The 24,798-nt window shown below is 39.9% G+C and overlaps 1 protein-coding gene across 1 annotated transcript in view; it reads right to left on the minus strand.

Moving 5' to 3' along the window:
- schip1 (schwannomin interacting protein 1) overlaps window positions 1-24,798 on the minus strand; it is a 489,903-nt gene that overhangs the window by 452,754 nt on the left and 12,351 nt on the right. Inside the window, exons 3-5 of the mRNA XM_057838692.1 lie at window positions 21,912-21,979; window positions 21,355-21,441; window positions 19,586-19,700 (exon numbers count right to left, since the gene is read on the minus strand). Coding sequence (XP_057694675.1) covers window positions 19,586-19,700; window positions 21,355-21,441; window positions 21,912-21,979 — 270 coding nt within the window. The remainder of the gene's footprint in view (window positions 1-19,585; window positions 19,701-21,354; window positions 21,442-21,911; window positions 21,980-24,798) is intronic.

Raw genomic sequence — 24,798 nt, forward strand, 5'->3', positions numbered from 1 at the left:
AAAGTCTACTCAAAAGACCAAGATTCCTTGCAAAAAGTGCATGCACAATAGCTACATTCTAAGGGGCTATTGCAATAGTGAGTTCATGTGGCAGAGTTTTGGGTTCATAAAAGGATTAACCCAGCAGTAGTCAGGTTTTTAAAACATGGAATATGAGCATATTCTAAATTTTTAATATAGATCCTAATTGGATTTTTTGGTTTTTATGAAATAAAAACTGTCAAAAAAACTATATGAGAACCTAATAGCACAAATTATCCAAACTCTAACATAACACTTTTTAAATGACCCTTACGTTTCATCTCATACTCTTTTTCTTTATATTTAATCTCATTATTGGATAAGTCCGGTGAGCGCATTCAAGCCTTTTATTTTCAACCTTCATATCCTCTCCAAGGACTAACTAGCAATTTGCGTCTCCTTGCATCCAAATGTCCACATTGCAGGCACGCTGTCAGAGGAGGATTACAACGCCTATGATCTTGTTAATGGATATTAATAATAGATGACTGGAGAAATGAGAAAGGAGGTAGCGAAGGATGATTGTGTAGTATGGGGATAGGAGGTCAGAAGATAAAGTTGGAGGGGGTGGTGGTATCATATCGGTAAGGGTCAGAGTAGAGATCTCCTCTACTTCTTCTGCTACTCCTCCCTCCTCCTGGGATCTCATTACAGCCAATAGCCTGGCTACAAGAACAGAAGCCCATCTACGTATGAGTTAAAGAGGGGTACAAAGTGGGCGCGTGCGGAAAAAGCGAAGCAGGAGTAGCAAAGCAAAGACGTTGACTTATGCAGGATAAGACGCCTTGAGCACGTTGCCCTGACAGCAGATTGTCATTACAACTGCAGATGGCCGTGGCAGATTTACTGGATGTGTGCTTTGCGTACACGTATGTGCCACTAGCACACGCCTACGTGAGCACGCATGCCATGCTTATCGACTAAATCTGTCGGGGTTTTTTTTGTTTTTTTTTGCAAGATAAATAAGTCAGTGTGTCACAATGTTTATTGAGCCAAGGAAGACAATTTATCTGAGAAAAATCTAAAACTTACAACCAAATAAAAATGTCACAAAAAGTGTCATGTACAGCAGGGGTCCCCATCTGCCGGGCCGCGGACCGATACCGGTCCGTGGCGCATTTGCGACCGGGCCGCAAAAGAAAAAAAAAATTAATAACGACCGCATTCTGGCCGAATTAACCCTGTGCCCCTGCTTAACACACCAATATCTCTGTCTACTCTAGATATAATACTACGGGATAGATTACAATGTTGTCATAGAAGTCCATTGATTGGACTGCTAGCAGTACATCTTGTTTGTGTATATAATATATCTATGTGGGCTTGTCCTCGATAATAGTGTATTACTAGGCCGCGGCGCAGCACATTTGTTCCCGGAAATAATTAGCCCCCACACGAGCGAAGATAACAGGAAAATAGACGTCTTTGGAAATATTTTTACGGCGAAAAGGATATTTTTACGGCGAAAAGGGCACCTGACGAGCCTACAACCTCGAAGACCCACGAAGTGCGAAGGAGTGGATTTGTGACCAGTTTGTGAATAAACAGAGATTGCAAATGACGGCGACCTTATTAAACGTACATTTGAGACAACAACTCTACCGAGGTTCTGGATTAAAGTCATTCTGGAATATACTGACATCGCGACAAGAGCGTTGAAAACCTTGCTACAATTTCCAACATTGTATCTTTGTGAAGCGGGCTTCTTAATTAATGTTTAACGACAAGGCGAAGTTGTTAATGGTGAGCGAGGTGTGCAGCTGTTGTGTGAAGCTTACATGGCAGGATAAATCTGAGGAGAACTTTTCTACAAGTCCTTCCATGATCAAACGTAAGTTAATATTCCTTTCTTTCAAGAAAGTTTGTAGTGTTTACTTTGGAATCGCTGCATTTGCGCATTTTGCGGCTATGTTTAATGTTACGCGCATGCGCAGAACTGCATCGTTGCAATTTTTGATGGGTTGCAAAATTTGTCAGAACACCGGTCCGTGAAAAAAAAGACCCAAATGACACCGGTCCGTGGTGCAAAAAAGGTTGGGGACCCCTGATGTACAGCATTAGTTCTGAAAGTTTTACCACCAGTAACACCTGAAAATACGGTAAAATTATGCACAATTTTAACATTAACAGCTCTCTTTAACTCATTCACTCCCAGCCATTTTCACCGGAGCAAGGCCCTTCGCTCCCAGCCGTTTTACTGGATTTTGACTGATTTTGCAAGGCCCACAGAAAATTCTGTTCCATTGGTATATAAACATGGAACCCACCAAAAGAAAGATTAGACCCTTTTCTTTCAGCAGAAAAAAAAAGTTGATATCTTTTTCCATTCTTTAGAAATCAGCATTAGAAAATAGCTTAGTTTGAGCAATTTTCCCATTTCTGATGAAAAAAACTGAGAAATTGAGCTTTTTGTGAAAGTATACATTTCAAACATACACTCAACATACTTCAACATACTTACACATAGCTATTTTTTGCTTTAGTTACATCCCAAACAGCTGAATAATGTTTTCCTTTTACAAAATAAGATAAACAATAAGGCAAATAGAGCTTTTGATCGCAAAGTAACTAAACTATTGAACTGTTGAACTATTTGCGCACATAACAACGGGGAAAGCTCTCGGCTGCTCCCGTGGCCAATCTGATGAGTCCGGATCAAAATTGGTCTCACTTTTGTCATCATCTTAATCATCTTCATCGTTGGTTTCAACCTGAGGGTTAAGAAGTAATGCAACGTGAGCTCCGAAGAACGAGTGTGGAACCTGACGCTGTGGTGGACGTCACCGTCTGTCTCATCAAGATAAATTTTTTTGAATTCTTCTTTGACGATGGTTTCATTTTCTTTTCAAAACACTCCTCCAGTGTCGTTTGCCTTTTTTAGCCCCCCCGGTCGTTCCCTACATTTTTCTCAAATTCTCACGCGTCTTCACAAAATCCCTCCAACTTCCGTTTCCTGACTATTTTTCTTCACTTCCTTTCTTGGCCCGAGATGAGTTCTTACCAAATGCGCTACTGACCTCCAGTGGCCAGTTTTATTGCTTTAAAAAGGGTTTTGAGCTTTGTGCATTATATTTCAGATAGATCGGAACCTATAAATGCCTCTTGTCAAAAAAAAAACAAAAAAACAAACAAACACAAAAGACGTGTAAATACGTTTTTGGGACACTGAAGCAATTAAAAATAGTACATATTTATACGTTTTTCGGAGCAAATGAGTTAAAAGACATTCTGACTTGACAAGGGGCTTTTAAATTCATGGATTCATTAAAATGTTCTTACAGATTAAATTAAGTGTCACTGACTCAAGAGGCAAGTTTATATTCAAGCTACGTGGCATCCTTCAGAATATGGGTGGACAAGCACTAAAATGTCATGACCAGGAAAAGGGTGGCACTGATAAATGATGATACATTATTAAAAAATGATGCAATATTAAAGCCGTGAATAAAAAGCGATCAACACCTATCTTGTCTTTGCAGCTCTTCACGTCTCCATTCACATAAGTGTTCATTAAATTTTTTGAGAGTTTATTTTTTTACTAAGTAGGTTTTCCCCTATACATAAATCATTGTAGCGCATCAAATAAAAGCCGCCAGGCCTTGCAAAACAGATGTATTTTTTTAAGGCCGTTTCAAACTAGAAGCAGCCTAGGCGAAGGGTTCAACGGCAACCTATTGTGTATTGCAATGTCCGTAACTAAGCGCAGCCCCTTTAAGAGACTAGCGGTGACGTAGAAGGAAGCGAGAAGGAGAACTGGCGAGATAGCGAAAGGCAGGGGTTGCAGGTCACGGCAGCCCGCTGTTATTTTGTTATTGTTTTTCTTTATTATTGATGCGACAAAAAGTGGGTAAGCCAATACCGACTCCTCTCCTTCTTCCCCCCATCTAGGGCATTACAGTATTTTGGATCAGACTTTCCAGCGAAAGTGAGCGGTGGACGGTCGTCTTGGACGGACGGATGGATATATGCAATCACAGCAGACGAAACCTTGATAAATGCGCTTTTTTCAAGTTACGCGAACTCTGGGACTCTCAAAAAATGGCTCTCATACTTCTCATATAGTTCACGAACAACAACAACAACAAAAAACTATCCACCTTCTCACCGAAACAAGTAAAACTCCTTACACGGCAATTATAATTTCCCCCTATTCCTTGAAATGGATCCATTACAAGGGCGTAGGTTTGGTCTCAATATTGGTAGGGACGATATAACAGCATAACCACCATGTACACTTTTTGCTGGGGACCGCACATTAATAAGACCTAACAGAATCGGTGAACGGGGGTCAGGGCTACATTACTTTGAGCCAAATTAATTGATAGACTAAAATGCAAAAATAAATGTGTATCGACTTGTACCAACTTTCACACTGCAAATTTATAACGTCCTAATCTGATAATTTTTCTTAAATTGAGTCATAAAATTTTTCCATCTTGTTTTGACTGGTAAAGACTAGTTAACAGATTAATGGGTAAGATAAAATGATTCAATTTACTTTAGGTAAATATTACCATTTGTTCTTATTAAGCCCATACATCCAAAGGTTGGAAATTTTTCATCAAAATCAAGGGAAAAAAATGCTATCAAATAATGTTTTGAACAATATCAATTATTGAATTAAGTATGTTTCTGACAATTTTTTAAGATTAAATACACTCACTTTTTGCTTAAAATAAGTGTGTTAAGAAAATAGCTAGCTGAAAATAATAAAACATTAAAAAACGTTTTTCAATTGATCAGTTTTTTATTTTTCAAAACATATCAGTAAATTGGAACATACTGTAAGTATAATGTTATTAAAATAAACAATAATACCGTATTGGCCCGAATATAAGACGATGTTTTTTGCACTGAAATAAGATTGAAAAAGAGGAGGTCGTCTTATAACTGCGGTCTAAAAAAAAAAAAAAAAAAAAAAAAAAAAAAACTGCGGCCTAGACATATACCCATTCACGACGCTTGATGGCGCCAGTCATCAATGATTGCTGAATGCTGAACGCGACTCGGGCGGCCAAAGGGAACCCCTGACACGAAGAAGAAAGTGGTAAGAAGGAAAAGAGAATAAAATACCGGTAATAGAAGAGATAACCGAAAATGGAGAAACTTCGCGACAATTTGGAGAAAAGTGGGTCGAAGATTGGCCAGGTTAACCGGTGTTTGGCCATTCCTTACTACGCGGCGAAACGTCCTACACAATGCTCAGGGCGCTTGCATATGCATTCACACGCATGCGCACATCGGTTGGAAGCGGCGAGTACTCACTATTTTTGTTTTTATTTAGTTATTTAGAACCTTTTCACAGCCTCAAAGATACTTTTTGCATGTATTACCCTCTCATACTTTTAACCATTGTGTTTTTTTGTGTTAGCTTTGAAGCAGTTGACCACATTAGTCACGTAGCGTATTTAAATCGTCCTTATTTGACATAACTACATTTAAGTATTTTCTGCAGGCATTTCTTTAGTACGTTATTCCTGTATGCATCTAAACAAAACAGGTTTAGAGCGCACGGTAGTAATTTAGGTGTCAAATTCGACTAATGTAGGACGTTTCGCCGATGTAGGACATTTTGGCAGAACACCGGCAGCTGAGGAGAAGTTATGACGCAAACTTCAAGTTGATGGTGATAAATGAGGCAGTGTCTTCAAACAACTGCAAAGCGGCTGTGAAATATGGTGTCACAGAGTGTAATGTACGGAGATGGAGAGCTCAAAAAGATCGCCTAAAAAATGCTCAGTCAGAGAAAAGCTTTCCGTGGTCGTTTCTGTATAAAAATTAATTTGGTGTTCAAAAAGTCTTTTTTCAAACTTAAGTCTTGAAAAAGAGGGGGTCGTCTTATAATCGGGGTCGTCTTATATTCGGGCCAATACGGTAATTAAAAAATATACATATATATATATAAAAAAAAACAACAACATTAAAATACATGGTCATTTAGGTGAGCCGAAACCCCGAAACCCACAGCAACACCTCAACATTATTACCAATTGAATATCTTCCATAAAAGGCACGTGTGTATGACTCGTATCACGTTTACATTATACACACACTTGCTTTCTCAACACAGACAGTTGCCAGAGAGAAAAAAACACCATGTTTTACCACCGCTCGACCCACTAAACACACCGTTGTTAACTCTCGTAGCTGGTGTGAAACGTTCATGACTTTCTTTACTAACCTTTAATTCTGTATCAAAGCGAAATCATATTGGAGGTATTGCCTCCTCGGCAGCCACCATCCGCAAATATGTTTTACAAGTCAGTTGGCCCTCCGCCTCTAAGCCGCGGCTGTCTGTAACTTTTTCTGTAGCGGAAGTATTCCTGTACCCGCGATTTTATTTTCTTCGATAGGGGAAAAGTTCAGGAGTTTCACCTCTTCCAGCCATCATGTAGCACACTGACACTAAGCAACAACCAGTGGCGGAGTGTTGAGCCTTACAACTGCAAGCGAGGGATTTCTCCATGCATTTTTGTGACATAAAAAACAGCTAATACGTTAGGGGTGGTATGATGGAAAATTTTGGCGGTTTTGAAACCTTGACGTTTTCATACCATGCTATACCTTGAAACTGGTAATCGGCACATGTCTAAACATGTCTTTGACATGCCTTTCAACAAAGTACAATGAATCAACCTTAATTTTACAGTTCTTAAAGTCCAACTGTAATGGACCTTTTTTGAGACATTCTGAAAGAATTGATCCACTGCTCACTTTGCCCCCTTTCCTTACTGCTGGATCTGGGCTTTATTTCGTAAGTGTAGCAAAGTTAAATTATCATAAGTGCAGTCGGACTGGATTCCTATCATTTTGCTGTATTTCTCCAAAAACATTCATGTTTATTGTGTTTTAGATTTCTCTTTCACATGAAAAGAATTGACGTACCGGTGGAAGGTGAGTAAATAAATGACCTCGCCATAATTTGCCGCTGACCAAAGTGTACAAGAAAGACCACAGCCCCCAAAATCATGTCACTTAATCACACCTGCCTACTTGTCGGAACTGAAAATAGGACCTTATAACTCCAAAGTTTCAGACCATTAATTCCATTCCCTGGAGCACCTAAATGTCCCACTTGACCACAGTCCAGAGGCTTAATAGGAGCACAATTCTCTTTTTTAAAAACAACACATGACCAGAGGATGAATAAAATGAAAAGGAAAACCTCTTCAATTGCAAGTTAGCAAAATAACTACAATGCAACGTAATGGTTCCTTTTGAGGAAAATCAGGGTCTGTGCAAGATGCAAAATCAAAGTTGTTAAATAAGGGGTAAATAAATCACGGTGACTAACATAAAATGCGTATGACCCCAAAAAGCATGTTTATTTCATATTTCACACAGTGTTTTATGCTCCTGAAGGCAATGGACCACTTGGATGTGTGTGGAAGCGATCGTTTTATACATTCAATTTTGAATCGCGCGCCATGAAAATGAGTGACTTCCGGCTTCACTCTCGGGTTTAGGATGAATGCGAATGTGACGTCACCCGAGTCAGCATCTCACAATACAGCATTGCTTTAGAGCATGCAGATGGACTGCGGATTCAGCTGATTTTGCGGATTAATTCGTTTATTTTTCACATCACGCCAGGCAAACGGCTGCAGAAAATTTTTGCTGGCCAAGGGAGACGCGTGTGAGCCTTTTTGGGTTTCAAAAGGTTCCCGTTCACTGCGGATATTGGCCAAAACAAGTCCTACTACTGTGGGACCATAGGACTTACAAGTGAGTAAAGATTTAATTTTGTATTATGTCAAGTACTGGGATCATAGCACACGTTTTAATACGGAAGTGACTTGCATTTTGTGGCTGATTGTCCACCGAGAATGCCACTCGGCCGACGACCAGCGGCTTGTTTGCACCCCCCCCACTATACTCGGCTTATTGCCCTCTTCGTGTGCCCGGTGTTCTGTCAAATTTTGAACCCCAATTTTGAATCCCATCAGAAACTTTGTTTCAAAAATGGCCGCGAATACAGCGATTACAAAGTAAACACTACAAACTTTCTTTAAATGAAGGACTATTTACTTATGTTTGGTCATGGACAGACATGTAGAAAGGTACTCCTCAGACATATCCCGCCATGTTAGCTGCACAACAACTACACGCCGCTCTCTGTTTACGTCTTCGCCGAGTAATAAAGCATTATTTTACGCCATATTCGTGTTGACCATGTGGCAGCTACGCGCTCCTCCGACGTCGGCCGGTTTGTCCGGCGGTACTCTCCAGCTGCTTCGCCGGCGAGCTCTCCTGTCCGCAGCATGGGTAAGCTATAAGTTGCTCACCGCCGGGCAGTTTGCCGATCAGTGATGACAATCAACAACCCCGCCGCCATGTGATATGATCTGGGCAGGTTTTCTGTGATTTTTTTTTTTTGCTTCGAAAAGTGAAAATAAGACTTTGAGAGGTCACTCGGTTCAGGTTAGTATGTCGGCTAGCTGTCACGGTTTGGCTGGTAACCAGTCTATGGTGTACTCAGCCACTCACCAAAAGTCAGCAGATAGGTTTCAGTCCACCCGCTAATGGGGAAATGTTCTATAAAAAATGGGTGGATGGATGATGGAAAAAGATGTGTGTTCACATGAGTGAGTACGGAGGAGTGTGTATTTTCCACATTCACACACATTAGTCGACATTTGGTGAAGGTAGAATGGGGACAAAGATGAAGGAGTGACACACATACCTAAGAATACTCACAAATGTAATCTCACTGAGGCTTTAATGCAGAGTGATCATCGCTCCAAAAGCAACTATGTGTTCTCTCCCTCCCCCACTTCCTCCTTTATTCACTTCATCAGCCATCCATCGTTCCCGCCACTCGTCCCGGAGTCATCAGCACGCTCTCATCTTTCCCCCGCCACACTGTCCGGCCGTGATGAATCCCCAAGAAATCTTCCCAATGGGCTTTTACAAAATCAATGGCTGTTTCTTGAACGTCGCGTTATAGTTTTTACGTCTGTGTGGAAGCCTGCCGTCAATTCCCACATGAAGGCGGGGGGGGAATTGTAACATATGAGCTTTTACTGAAAGAAAAAAAAAAAAAAGAAAAAAATGAAGGCAAGGGCGTGGCAAGCAAATAAATGATGAATGGAACATTACATATACGAGCTAATGGACTTCCATTTTTGTTGAATCGTTAGTTCTAATGATACGTGTCCATATGGAAGAACCCCAAGCATTATCACTATTAATTTCTGTCTGTATTTATTTTAGTGTGGAACACTGCAAAGATGTGGTTGGAGAGTTTTGTAATTAGTCGCATCTTGAACAAGCCCAGTTATTGAAAGATGAAAATAAAAAGCATTACAACTGCAAGATATCACTTGCCTACATTATTCTGATTTAGTGTCCGTATTCTATTATGTTCAAGCAGCTAAAAGCCTAATAAACACGTATTAAATATCCTCGTCTTTAACTTAAGTGTTTCGCAAATGAAATGTGAAATAAAAATAAAAAGCCACGCAGCTGAGCTTCGTGTCCGTGACGACGCACTCTGATAGCATCCAGTTCATATTTTGCACGAGCAATTACATTTTCTGCCATAACCGATACAAACGTGAAGAGTTACCGCCGCCCAGGAAGCTGGCTGGGCCCCATTTTGACAGTAAATAAGCTAATAGGCAAATGGCACGGCTATTAAATGAGTTAAACCCGATCGATGTCAACTTGGGAGCAGAGGTATATAAATTTATTTCAAATGAGTCACCAACCGACACCAATAAAGCAAGTCATCTGTTAGCATCTGTCGGCAGAAGCAAGAGGACTGCTGTGTGTCTCTGCGGATGTGCGTGTGTGTGTGTGCACAGACAACAGGGAGAGCGAGGGATGACTTTAGCGCGAGCAGGTGGGAAACGGGGGATTAAGGGAGGGGAGGTGGAGGTATAGATGAAGAGGTCACATCCCGTTGTGAGTGTGGGGCTGAGAGAGATGAGAGAATGATCTTCCACGCAAGGCTGCAAGAATGCTTACACTAACACTTTCCTGCTACTGGAATAAAAAAAATCTTGTCACGGAGCTGGGAACATATCAATGTCCACAATACAAACACGGCCATGAACACACAAGGTTGCTTGAGCTCTCTCGTTCACTGGTGACTTTTATTCTTGTGTTATATTAACACAAGAGTAGATGTGAGTGATTACTTCCTATGTTCGTTTGATTTAACAGCAAGATGGGTGATTTTTTTTTTTTTTTTTTACAATCGTATAACCTTCAATGTTTACAAAACAAGTATGTTAGGTTCCTTAAAGGTAACTTCATACATAAAAAGTTGCAGGCTCTAACAAGCCACAATTGTTTTCTTTTACTAAAATGTTACTGGAAACACATAAAATATTGCCAGAAATTTAAAAATCTATAATATTAAGTACATGTTTTTACCTACGGAGGGTGCCATGTTTTTATACGTGCAATGGATGCTCGGGGTGCTCACGTAGATTGTCACTGTCACTGGACGAATACTACCGGGTTACTGCAATTCCTTCTATGCAGCGACACAGTTGTTTAACATGGCAGGGAGCATACTTGTTAGTTTAGCACAAGGGTGTAGGTTTGCATAGGGAGGGTAGGGACATAACACTTCCAAATTTTGAGGATGCTCAAATTGTCCCCACCAACTTTCAAGCAACTTTATATGCATTATATAATGAGTTCAGTTATACAGGTAATTTAGATTGTCTTCCCATATGTTGTAAAGATAGACTAGACCCTACCATTATTAAGTGAATTACTTTCATTATGTTAAGACTTACGTACATTTATCCTTTTTCACTTGCTGAATGTGCCGGTCCATTTTTTTCCCCCTCAAACGCAAGTTTGATTGGCTGATGACTTAAAGAGCATACAACACGAGAAAAAAAAGTCTTAAATGGCATTATTATGTGAATTAGAAACATATTTTGAGACGATTCCACTATAGTCTACCCACGCACCACGTGTTCGCTGTAGGGTTCCGCCCACTTGTCCGTCATTTTGACTCTGTATTTGCATTGCTTTCAATTGATGGCGCAATTTAAAATGCATTTCATGGAAGACCCGGTGCTTTCTGATGCCGCAAACTCACTGGATCTGTTGCATAAAAGGCGTTATGAGGAAAAGCTTCGTTCTATACAGTCGCCAGATCCATATTTGATGCCCAAATCGATGTTTTTCGACCCACTGTCTTCGCCCTGTCTGCCTGACATCTGCTACGCTGATATTTAAAATGATCTTGTCCACACAAAATCGGCCTATTCTCACGAAAAACTTCAAGAGCTTGGACGCTTATAAATACTTCGTTGCTGGTAGGGTGAAACAGGTCCTCGTTTGGCAGGAATCTATCTTGTGCTTGGAAAGGTGAGTTACGAAATTTTCAATTCGAATTCTTTTGTTATTGCTAACATCCACTGTCAAGTCTAATGTATTTCATGTCGTTTGTCAATGGAGTTAAGGCTTTTAATGTTTATATGGTTTAGCGATAGCACGCACTACATAAAGGCTTTTAATGTTTATATGGTTTAGCGATAGCACGCACTACATACATACGTGTATGTTGTCGGCGATTAGCCTAGCAATGATCTTAATTGTGGTTATTTGTCAGCCCCGTAGACGAGGCCAGTTTCCCTCACTTGGTACCAGCTAAATATTATTCGAAAAATAACGATGGTGGAAGAAAGGGAAGTCACAAACATCTTGAATTTGAAACTATGTCGTACTACGTCGTATGTTGTCGGCGATTAGCCTAGCAATGATCTTAATTGTGGTTGTCAGGCCAAAACCCTCTAAATATATATTAAATGCATCTTACCGGATATAAAATGACTACTACATAGTCTCTGGTGATTTTTTGGTGTCCAATTTTCACGTCGAATTGCAGCCGTCCATTTCGCTCTTCTATTTGGATCCCTCGGAATACGGTAAAATTTCAAGTCTCTCCTTCCATCTTCTCTGTTAGTGCAACCAACAGCCACACACGCCTTCACCATTTTGATTATTAATGTTAAGGAGCAGAAAAACACGCCGTAAATAGGAGGAATGTATGTAGCCTCAATGGGGAAAAACGATGTGTTGCAGGCCAACATGGTGCGGGGGCGTGGTTTAGGGCTGTGTGTGACGTCACGTGGGTAGGGTCTATATACAACAATTTAGCAACGCACAGATGACGAGAAATTAGTCTTTTAATCTGCCGGTTAGCCACGCCTACCATTATAGGGCTTTAGCGTCCCCAACAGGTGGATGACGTCAGCGGTAGACTGGGCTCATCGATTTTACTATTCAGCCCATTGAGGGGGAATTGTTCAGAACGAGGAAAACGCGACGAAGAGACACGCAAAATGTCATTGTTTCAGTCTCTCTACTTCAATATTTTTACAGGATATTCTTTTTATCCAAGTATTTTTCCCCAATAGCTATATAAATGGCTTGAGAAGGACCAGTCAGCCCGTCGAGGGGGAGCTATTCACAACGAGGAAAACGCGACGAAGAGAGCGGCAAAATGTCATTGTTTCTGTCTCTTTACTTTAATATTTTTACAGGATATTTTTTTTATCCAAGTATTTTCCCCAATTGCTAAATAAATGGCATGGTCATGACAAATAACAGTCTTGTGCTAAATGGAATATGAAATAATAAAAATCCATTTATTCAAGACAACATGGCAAAATTACTCCATAAATGGTCAAAACTGTCGACTTCACCTTTACTGTCGCACCTCCCGAACGATATTTTATGACACCTAAATCGGACATATGTCATTTCCCTTCCCCGGCTTCGGAGAATGTAAACAAACCAGAAGGAGTGACAGCTAGCCGACATGCTAACCCGAACCGAGTGATGTTTAAAAGTCTTCGAAGCGGAAAATCACACATAACTACACTGGATTATTTGACATGACGACCTGGTTGTCGATTGTCTTTGTGGATCGGCAAACCGCCCGGCGGAGAGCAATTTACAGTTCGTTCCCCGGAGGAGGGTGGCTGGAGTTGTTGTGCAGCTAACGTGCTGGTAATGAGCATGAGGAGAGCTTTTTACATGCCTATCAATGATCAAACGTAAGTAGTCCTTTATTTAAAGGAAGTTTGTAGTGTTTACTTTGTAATCGCTGTATTCGTATTTGACATAATACAAAACAAGATGTTTACTCACTTCCTCGTAAGTCCAATGGTCCCACAGTAAATATCCACGGTGAATGGGAACCTTTTGAAACTCCAAAAAGGCGCGTACGCCCCTCCCGCATACAGAATGATTTTTCTGCAGCCGTTTGGCTGGCGTGATGCGAAAAATAAACGTATTAATCCGCAAAATCAGCTGAATCCTTCGTCCTCATACACAACAGTACACTGTATAGTGAAGAGGACGTCTTCTACCGTACACGTCACAGCGCCCTCCTCCTCAATGCAAGACCGAAGCCGGAAGTCACTCATTTTCATGGCGCGGGATTAAAAAAACTAAATAAATATAGCAATCGCTTCCACACACATCCAAGCGGTCCATATCATTCAGGGGCATAAAATACCCCGTGTATTATGAAATAAACATGCTTTTTCGTGTCACATGCACTTTAACCCCCCATACAGGCACACACGCACACTCACACAGCCCCGACAGATTTATGTCAAAAACATGCCGCCTCCTCAGCCCCCTTCGATTAAGAGGGATATTATAACTTTTTTCTCAGCTCGCAGCAGCCACTGTAAGTAATGTAAAAAGACGTAAATGTTGTGGAGGTGGGGGAAACACCACTAATATTGCTACTGAAAGCCGACCTGCATCAGAGTTACCATAACATTAAACTGTGTGAACTTGCTAACCTGCAAAACTACTGCGTTAAGGCGAGCCTCCACAAGGAACCACAAAGTCAAGATTGCCGTCCCTACTTTGGACCTTTGTATTCTGTGCTTTTGGGTAATGCAACACGTTGGCTTCAGAGTGCAAGTCCCTTTACTTGAAAAAAAATATCAGGGAGCTATCCAAGAATGGGTACAGTGACATGAACATGAACTGACAAGAAAAAAAAAAGTCTTAAATGAAATTCAAGTCTTGGGGAAGTCTAGTATGTCTCAGATGTAGATTGCTCTTTGGATATCTTGGCTATCATGAAAGTTAGTATCACTCAATACAGATTTATTTGCATTGTTCATTCAGCGTATCATTTTATTAGGTTCATATTCATAAGAAATGTAGCCCTGACCCCGTTCAATAATCTTTTTGGTCTTATTAATGTCTCGTCCCCAGCAAAAAGTGATAATGCAGGTTATTCTGTTATATCATCCCTGCCAATGTTGAGACCAAAAATACACCCTTGGTTTAGCATCAAATCCAGATCTAGCCGGTTTCATGTACTCCGTCCACTTAGACCATATCAAATAAAATGTATCCATCTCAACCTTAAGAGACAATGACAGCTTCTCCATGATGTAAATGTCATGCACAATTTTTATCCATTCCTCAGTTGTATGTGGTTCGTTTTTGAGCCATTTTCTAGTAATCGATTTCTTACTGGCTGCTAACAGAATCTTCAAGTTTTTATCATTGGCTTTCCAATTTTACAGCCTCAAATCTCCCAAATACAGACACTCATATTTGAAAGAGATACGGTCCGCAAAAGTGTTTACTAAGTGTATGTGGATTTCAGTCCAGTAGAGTATAATAATCCTGCATTTCCAAAAAATATGCGAATGGTCCGCTCCATTTGTCCCACAGTTTCTCCAGCAGGCATCTGCTTTACCTAGTTGTCACCTCTGGATTGGTGTTATGAAGTATCGCACAATGTTTTTCCAACAGAATTCTCACCATATATTCAAGCCCGTTGTATACCATTGCAGCTGGCACATGTTCTTCCAAATTCCTCAATTCGCACAACCCTTCCACTTCCTATTTCTGTTTTATGCAATCTGTACTCTTGTTAATCTGATAAAATTAGGAAACAATTTTACTACAGGTCTTGGATCAGAGGAAATTTATAATTTCTTGTAATACCAGTGATTCATGTTCAGGCACTTTCCTTGTTATATTTTGGCGAAAATAGTGCCTAAACTGTAGGAGTCAGTAGAAATAATCTTGTTCCAAACCATTTTTAGATCTCTGAAGTTCAAATTCTGGAATACACCCTTTTGGGTAAATGAGCATGAGGAAGTCAAATATTTAGAAATCCACTTTTTAAATCTGCCATCTGTTTTGTTTGGTGTAAAATCTGCATCAAAAGCACATCATCTTAACTTCCTGAATATGTCACCCTGGGTTCAAACAAAAAAGATTACATTAACTTCAGCAAAGACAGAATTGTCTAAAATGTTTACAAGCACATGGAACCTCAAGTAATCTTAGACTAAATTGCTATGGATTATCACTCAGTATCAGCATTCAAAACATTTTGGTCATTAAATGCAAAACAAGCTGCCTCATAATCGCCTACGTTAATGCTCGATCCTATTGCCCCTCCTTTGTACATCTTTATCCAATCACATTAAGCGCTAATGTGCTTTTCCTCTATCCAGTCTTTAAAATCCAGAATTTGTCATTTTGACACAACCAACCCCCTTGTGATCAAATGTCCAAATGTCATTGTGTTGATTTGCCAGAAGCTGACATGTTAGGCCTATTAAAGGCTACTCCAGAACACACCCCTGTAAGATACAACAGTTTGGAGCAACACCGCCTTTTACACAATGCACATCCAACCCCTGGAGGTTAGGCAAAAGGGGGTTTAAAAAAAAAAAAAAAAAAAAAAAAACTGTGTTAACACTGTCAGATCTATTGATTTACTCTGTGAAGGCCAAGGAAGGTGAGACAGAGGCATGTAGGACTCGGCACCTATGCGTACGGTAGGTTACAGTCTACAGCAGGCCCATATCTGTTGAGACAGAGCATTGAAATACACACGAGAAAACTCCCAGGGAGATGCTCGCTCTTAGCAAGTAAGTTGTTCATTGCCAACACTTACAGACCAGCAGCTTACTAAGTATCAGGGCTGCAGCTATCCAATATTTTAGTAATCGAGTTGCCCGGTATACCAGACTCACCGCTGTTCCAGCGATTGAGTCTGGCGACCGTCCGGCGGTTCATATTCCCAGGGCGGAGCAAGCCACAGCAAACAGACAGCGGAGTGGAACAATCAGCAACGGGCAGACGTGACGTTGATAATGCGACAAGTAACTAGCGTGAGCGGAGAATAGAGAAGTTTATTCAACATGGCTAGCGCGAGACAGACTGTTGTCAATGACTTTTGTCGATGCGTTTTGGTAATTTAAAACGGATTTTACCGCGGATTGGAACATATTCTCGGCTCTGCCGTTCGGCATCTGTGTTGTTGTGGAGACGACTTTCGGCGTGCAAGAGTGACGTTGCTCGTTAAGCAAATAAACTAATCTGATTGGACGGTTGATTTTGTATTGGCTCAATAGGCCGTTAATGGGCTGGGTCCCAGACTATTCTCATAGTGTTTGAAAAATACAGGGAGAATTGTACTCTACTGAAAATTCCATCGATTAATCGAGTAATCGGATAAAGCATATTTTTTGGGAGGGGGCAAAGTGCAATTATGAATAAACATGAGAAAACAATACATTTCACCTCATATTGAACCATTTTTAGACGATCAATGTCTTTATTTTAGATGCACATTGTTGAAAACAGTCAACAATTTCAACAATCTCAGATCTGACTAGAAAAAAAAACAACAACAAATTCACTGCTTTCACTCCAAAATTTTAAGCTCATATGAAAAAATTTCTTATTTCCTACCAAAAAATGTCATTTTGCTTGATAACACACATCACTAAAAAGTTGTATTTTTCCCACGTGTTTTAATTGAATCTCCATTTGTGTCGAGCTATTTTAAGTTCTAGTCTAAATTATAAGTCCTGTTAAGATTTTGAGTTTTTGCAGTGTATGATACCTGCTGTATTGGAGCACATTAGACACTAGTGCTACATGGTGTTTTATCCATCAATGACTACTGCACTAAAGTTAACAGTTAGCTTTATTATGCTTATAATATATGCTTATTATGATTATATTTAATTTACACCCTAATCACTCTACAGTGCTGTGTTTAACATGTTAAACAAAGCCTGTACGAAAGACATGTTAGCCACACATCAACAATAGTCATAATTAATAGAAACCTAGCCCTCTGCAGAGCTAACGTAACGTTAGTCAACTTTATTAGCGCTATGCTAACTTAATTTTACCTTGGCTCCTCCGCTCTCGGAGTAAACTGGGTGCCTTTGGTGGAGCTGCAGCATTGAAGACGTGCTGTAGTGATTTGCAAGAGCTGTCTTACAGTGAATACATGAAACCATGTTCGACACCTTGTCCAGCTTGAAATGCTCCCACACCATTGACATTTTCTGCTTTTTCTATCCATCGCCTCGGTCTTCTTCCTGTATGCATGTGATGTCAGTGCGTTGTTCCACCTTAAAAGTAATTCGGGCAAAACTTCATGCTCAGAGCTGGCAAAATTAAACGATTCCCCGAGGCGGAGAAAATTCCTCGTTCAATTTTTAAAATCAAGTTACTCAAATTATTCGAGTAATCGTTTAAGCTCTACTAAGTATTTGAAGTTGATACATTCCTTACTTCCATGGAATGTATCAACTGTATCAATCTGATGGATTGTCATAGTGATGTGGAATATGTTAAATACTAAGTCTTACTATCCAGTCTGCTTGGAAATTGATCAAGTCCAAAAATGTTGAATGTGAAATCTGTTTATTTTACAACCACTAATCATTATGTCTGGAGAACGCAACAAGTTTTGGTGAGAAGCCTGTGGCGGAAGAGTTACAGATGTGTACGGTGTGCTGTTTTAGTTGTTTCACATATTGATTAATATTAGTTAAGATATTAGAAATCCACAGCAAATTAGTTCATGAACATGTGTACCTAACATGACATCCATGCACATACGCATGCCAAAGTGAGCAACTTAAGCCATTCAGTAGCCTGAAGAAAGCAATGTGGAAAACGCACATAGGCCATAATAGCCCTCAAAGACGTGTGTCAAGGTTAATCAAATGAATGGTACCTAAATCTTACTGGAAGAAACTAATACATACATTTGTCTCCAGCAGGTTTGACTCTTGTAATGGTCTGCTCACAGAGCTCTCTTAACACGCTACAGTATATGAAAGCTGCATTACATCGAGAATGCTGCTGCTTGAGTACTAACTAGAACCAAGAAATAAGGTCTAGCACCAGAGCACATCCCTGGCATGTTAGTGGCAATATAAATAATCCTTAAATCAAAGTATACATGTACACCAAAATGAGAATGATTCACTCTTATGACTTGGGCATCTAGCCAACAAGGGGTTGTTGAACTGGTAGCATGGCTAAAAACTAACAAATTAGTGACAACATTATGATGTCAGCTAGATAGTAAAAAGCCAAGTTAATCATCAATGTGTTGTCATACAAAGGAAAAATGACTAAGGAATCAACAGGCCAACATTAATGGAACAAAGACGCATTTGTATTGTACAAGTTATTGCGATGGCACAGGAAGGACTCAAGCAAGTGTATTGAAGGAAAATATAGTGTGAACTCATTGACAATCATTCCTATACTACTTCCCGAAAAAGACCTTCTGTATGCCAGTGAAACAGTGTCCCAGTTTGAGTATTAAAATAGCAGTGATACACAATCTCTTTAGAATGTACTGCAGATTTTCTAGTCCAGTCCTGCATGAAAACATGGCTTAGAATATTTATCAACATATATTTAGTATATGATCTAGATTGCATAATTTATTGACATTTTGTTGAATGCAGAGTTAAGTGCCTTGTGTGTGCGTATCATTTATTTTTTTCTTTAAGTTACAGCAACTTTGTAATTAAGAAACCATTTGCAGCTGTGCTAATGAACAACAAACTCATTCAAGCAGAACAAACAAGCTCAAAACAAACACAACAAACACAGTCTCACCAGGAGAGCAGTCCATCTGTTTGTTAAAGGAATCTTACTCCCCACCCCTTCCTATGCCTAGAAAGAAGGCCACATAGAAAGTGGCGAGGATGCAGACATGACATCATATTCTTTTGTCTCCGAGAAGGATTTGTTCTAAATGCTCGGCTGGAGCTGTGCACACACTGTGAAGGCTCCAGACTGTGTGTCCCTGTCTATCATTTCAATGTAAAAGCATCTTTTATTTGCATTCATCTCAGCCTTTGTTGTGACTGTTTATCTGCAACACCTCTGTCTTTTGTTTGGATGCCATGCCCTGTGAGCACTGTTTAATTTCTATCCCGTCTCCCTCGGGAGGCACGAGAGGTGAAGAGGGATGGGAGGGAGTTGGAGGGGAGTGGGGGGAGAAGACAGGGGAGGACACAGCCAAAGACACTTCATTAATCAATCAACCAGCTTTGAAAATTTACCTAATTAAGGGCTAATTACTGATCTGGGCAGAAAGCCAGCTGGCACCCTGATCCGCCAATGCCGACGCGACCCTCGTGCCGCCCCAGATGACACTGAAGGTAAACAACACCCCCTTTCCCCATCCCTGACCCCTCGTGCTTTATTAGTCTATCCATTCGCGCAGGAGATAAATATCACAAGGCTCCTGCCACAGTGTTTGTGTTTTCCTTACCGGGAAAAGGTCGGCGGTCGTAATGGTGTCATCGGCGTTCTGGTCGCTTCTGTGCTTGTCATGTTCCTGCCAGCACCCACGGCGCGACACGCTGGCACGCCAGGCACGCTGAATACTGGAAAGTGAAGGAGATTTGAGTGATCCCAAAGCAAAATAATTCACTTGAACTCACACATCATGAAGCAAAACGGAAGACTACAGAGACAGGCATTGAATATTGTGACATATGACATATCGTCAGGCAGAAATCTTGCATCTCCAAAATTCTTAATTTCCAGGAAATCAAAAAACGATATAATTGTTAGGCCATTTTCAACATTATGACTTACAAGTTATGAACATGGAAAACACAGGTGTCAAACACGCGTCCCGGGGCCAGATCTGGCCTACCACAACATTTTTGTTAGGTTTTGTGTTGTTTCCTCCTTGTGTGTCCCTGTGATTGCCCATTGATTTAACCTGCCTGCTCCTTGGGTATCCACCAATCAGCTGCCTCTGTATCAACCACCCATCATTGACTCATTACCCCATGTCTGTATTTAAGTTTCCCATGTGCTTTCTGTTCTTGTTGAGTCATTGTCCATTCCTGCCTCCCCCCTTTCCCTCCGTCCAAATGGATTTGACATCTAGTGCTGTCAATGGAAGCCAATGACTTAAATATTTATCTGGGTTGATCTAAAGAAACCATGAAAATGGCTTAATCAAAATCCTATGCATTACAAGGTGAACGTTATGTCAGAAACACTACAAGCACAGTTTAAAAAGCAACAAATTGGTGTCTGTCAAACAGTTGATCTTTAGCTACAAATTATTTTCACTGTTCCTAATTTCTAAGTAATGCATGCATTTCGACAAATGGTATAAGGCTAATGAGGTAATGTACAGTGTGTAAGTGCACAATCTTAGGTTGAATTAGGTTTTGAAGGAGATCTGTTGCATTGTTTCTGCTAATTTCCTAAATTAATGATGCATTTTATGGCGTAAAGAAACACATTTTTAACAACAAGAAGCACTCCCATATGTGCTGTACATTTTTTAAAGTCCACATGGATGATGTCACACTGCAATATACCGTTTCTCTTCCTTACATGTCTATTTCTTCATTTTGTTATTAACTATCTATTTTCCGCCTCTAGAATGTGCTCAGCCTGTCCTGACCTCTCTCCTCCCGTGTCTGGCGCCACACCTCAGAGAGTGCCACTCACTCTCCACTTTTCTTTCATCCCCAGAGTGGCCCCGACACCGAGGTCCAGTGTGGGGTGTCGCATCAATTACCCGATGGGAAAACACATTCACTTCCACTAGAGCAGAGAGACAGCTGAAGTAAATGGAACAAATTGAATCAAGAAGCAGAAATCCAAGTCCTCCAAGCCTATACTGTTGCCCTTTTCTTTGCTCAAACTCCATTTTCGCCATTTTTACTTTTCCCTCAATTCCCTCTTGAACCAACGCTCGGCCCACTGCTTTGCAATTATATTAACTCTACACAGAAACAATAGCTTTTTCTTCCTAATCTCCACTTTCATGGAAGGAAATGCCCGAGGCGAGAGCATTTTCACCCTGTTCCACCTTGGAAAGCTACGATATGTCGTGGTTGCTTGGTAGCGTAGCCCCCAACTCTCTACTAATGTGAGGCTGGACTAGACTAACATACAGCAGCTGGGAGGCAATGAGCGCACCGGTCATGTGCAAGGTGAAACTGACCAAATGAGGGAATAATGGTGAGCAGGGGCTTTGGAAAGTAAAATAATCACACAGGTGAGACTCACACAATAGCCTTGATTTCCAATTGCTGCTGCTGTTGCCCGCGGCGATTAGGCCTGTTGTCTGCCTCCACTTCGTTCTTCTGGGGATGACTTGATAAGATTGGAAAAAGAAAGGGATATGAACCAGGGTGTCATATCAAGACAACATTAGTGTTAAAAGACAAAGTTAAGGGATTTAACATAGGTGTGCACAGGTTACTTTCTCGTAGGGTTTCACAATGATGTCCATAGTTTAAAATTAAAGGATTACCGGTAAGCTAATTTTTTCATCAGTTTTACATTGTGGTAGGTGTTTCAAAATAGGATTGAATGTCTGAGTTTGAGTTTAAAATTATGGTTAAAATGACAAATTCGGGGTTCAATTGTCTGAGGTTTTTTTTAATTGTCATTTCAAAACATGACGTTTCCCAAATTAGGGGTTAATCCAGTGTTAGAAATTGTTCAATGAAATATGAATGAACATGGGATCGACCACCATTCTGCTGTGTATATTTGACCTCAGAGGGATGATATAGGTTGTTTATGAATTTGTGTCAGTAATGCTGTATGAGCAATCTTACCTCTCCACCTTGGGAGCCGTTTGCCCTCCACTGTGGTTGCAGTAGCGATGATACCGCTTCCCTTCTTCCTGTAAAGAGTAGGGGAAAAACATACAAACATGTAAAAAAAAAAAAAAAAACTACTGCAGAGATCACAAACTAGGCAGGAGTTGGCTATATATGAAGGAGTTTGGTATTGCTACAAATTAGTATTTTTCAGTCCTGGCAGAGGTCTGCACTCTGATGAGAGCCATTCTAGTTTACCACATCTCTCTCTCATCTGTTAATGAGTCACAAGACTGTATTTCTCGATCTGTTCACATTAATGTAAATAACATCGAGAGTGCAGTAAAGGGTTGATTATGCATAAGTGTGTGCGCGACAACAAACCAAAAAGTAGGCTGTCATCCAAGAGTTGACACTGCCACATTGTAGATAATTGGGCCGTTGCAGATGGACACAAGTGAGTAATACAGCTTTATCAACCATTTTCCTGCTTGTAATCAAGTTATGCATACACATTCACATAAGTATTGGGACGCTGGGCCATAGGACGTTAAAGTATGGGGTTTCTACAAAATGTAGACATTGTGAATAAGGGATTTTTGTTCATTTATCCAGAAGACCTCTTGTGATGGTGATCATAAATGATAGTACAATGGTGCCTTAAAATCCAAGTTTAATTTGCTCTGTGACTCAAACACTTAACTCATCTTTTCCCCATAGAAAAGAATGGTAATTAAAAACTAGAGATGTCCCGATCGATCGCTGAGCGATCACGTCCGATCACGTCATTTTCAAAGTATCGGAATCGGCAACAAAATATCGGCCATGCCTTTTTTAAATATATATATATACATATATATATATTTTAATTAAATCGTTTTCTAATTGTATTTAACGTTACAGACATAATATGTTATACTCATCCAGAGTCTTTAGTTTAGGCTTAAGGTAGGGTTATCAAATTTATCCCGTTAACGGTGGTAATTAATTTTTATTGAAATTTATCACGTTAAAATATTTAACACAATTAACGCATGTGCTGCACGACCCACTCACGCATTGTCGCGTTCAATCTCTAATGGCGCCATTTTACCTATATATAGAGCTAAAAGGCAGCGTAAAATGAGTAGAGTGAATTTTGGCAGCCTTTGAAGCCTTATTTTAACTGGCTAAAGCCTTATAAACCCTCCTCCTACGATTAGAAATATCGTGGGAAACAATGTGGAGAAGAAAGGTAGTAATTGATCTTTTCCTTAACACCCTGTTATTTCCCAACGCAGAGAAGATATATCAATTGGTACCACTACGCACAGTCATGGTTGCACTTCCCATCATGCATTTGGGCAGTTAAATGGCTACAGTATCATTTACTGAAAGCTCAACAAATACACTAGATGGCAATATTTAGTCACAATATACAAAGTCACATTTATCCTTTAAGACTTACAAGTCTTTCTATCCGTGGATCCCTCTCACAGAAAGAATGTTAATAATGCAAATGCCATCTTGAGGATTTATTGTCATTATAAACAAAAACAGTACTTATGTACTGTATGTTGAATGTATATATTCGTCCGAGTTTTATTCATTTTCTTCTTAATGCATTGCCAAAATGTATATGATCGGGAAAAATTATCGGGAATGATTGGAATTGAATCGGGAGCAAAAAAAAAAAAAACAATCGGATAGGGAAATATAGGGATCGGCAGATACTCAAACTAAAACGATCGGGATCGGATCGGGAGCAAAAAAACATGATCGGAACAACCCTATTAAAAACTGTTCTTACCTTCTTACCACCACACCTCCATTCCATAGCAAAATACATTTTCACCTCATATCTAAAAATAAAAACTTTGGGCAGACAATGGAAAACTAATCATTTTAAGGTAATAATACTGTAAGGTAGGAAATAATGAACAGTTTCCATATTTCAGATTGCTAAACTCATTGGTTTTCCGAGCAGAACGATACTTAAAAAAATAAAAATAAAAAAATGGACACACTGGACACGACTGAAAAATCTGTCAATATGATTGCTAATTACCCCAATTATTAAAAAGTCTACAGTACATCCAGTTTTTGTCCCTGAATGGAATACCAGATTACTGCCGATTAACTCAAAAGACGTTTGTGATGTTGTAATGACATACTGTAGACATTTATTTTTCTTAAATTCGTTATTCAACAAAGTAAAGCAGCTGAGAAAAATTTTACAATTTCAGTGCGATGGGAGCAATTTCAGTGGTCAGTGTCTTGCCCAATGACATTTTGAATGCTGCAATACAGTCCACTCTTTGAATAAATAACTTTTACGACGTGCCCTTAGCCCACACGTCGCTACCCTAAAAAGGTTTAGCACTATAGAAAATGGAATGATGCATTCTCACAAGATTTGTGTCGGAATAGTTTAAAACAACACTATTACTGGATTTCATCACATTGTGGTACTTAATATAAACTCACTGGCCACAATATTATGGAACTAAACGGCTTTAGAGTAAATGACAGCAACTGTTCAAAACAGAAAAAAATAAAAATAAACATTTAACTCAAAGCTACATTAACAAAGAAACTGCTTGCTCTAGCCAGATGTTCAATTAAACATTGGTGCCCATGATAAATTGCTTAAAGTTGGCTTTTCCTTTCATCTGAATCGGGATTTATCTCATCAAACACTATTCATTACGCATTCAGCGCACTACTACTACATCTTCATGACAAGATAATGGAATTTTTAATTCGGATGGCAATATTTCAAAAGTGAAATATCACATATTAAAAGTTACATCGGAGGCAGAATTGCTCGTCTTATTTTGCAGATGCCTTCATCATTGTCCTGCGGCATCTGCGTGTTTACAACCGGCCATAAAGAGTGGGTCACCGCAGAGGATGAAAAACA

Source organism: Corythoichthys intestinalis, chromosome 6 (genome assembly GCF_030265065.1).
Source record: "Corythoichthys intestinalis isolate RoL2023-P3 chromosome 6, ASM3026506v1, whole genome shotgun sequence".
Lineage (NCBI taxonomy): Eukaryota > Metazoa > Chordata > Actinopteri > Syngnathiformes > Syngnathidae > Corythoichthys > Corythoichthys intestinalis.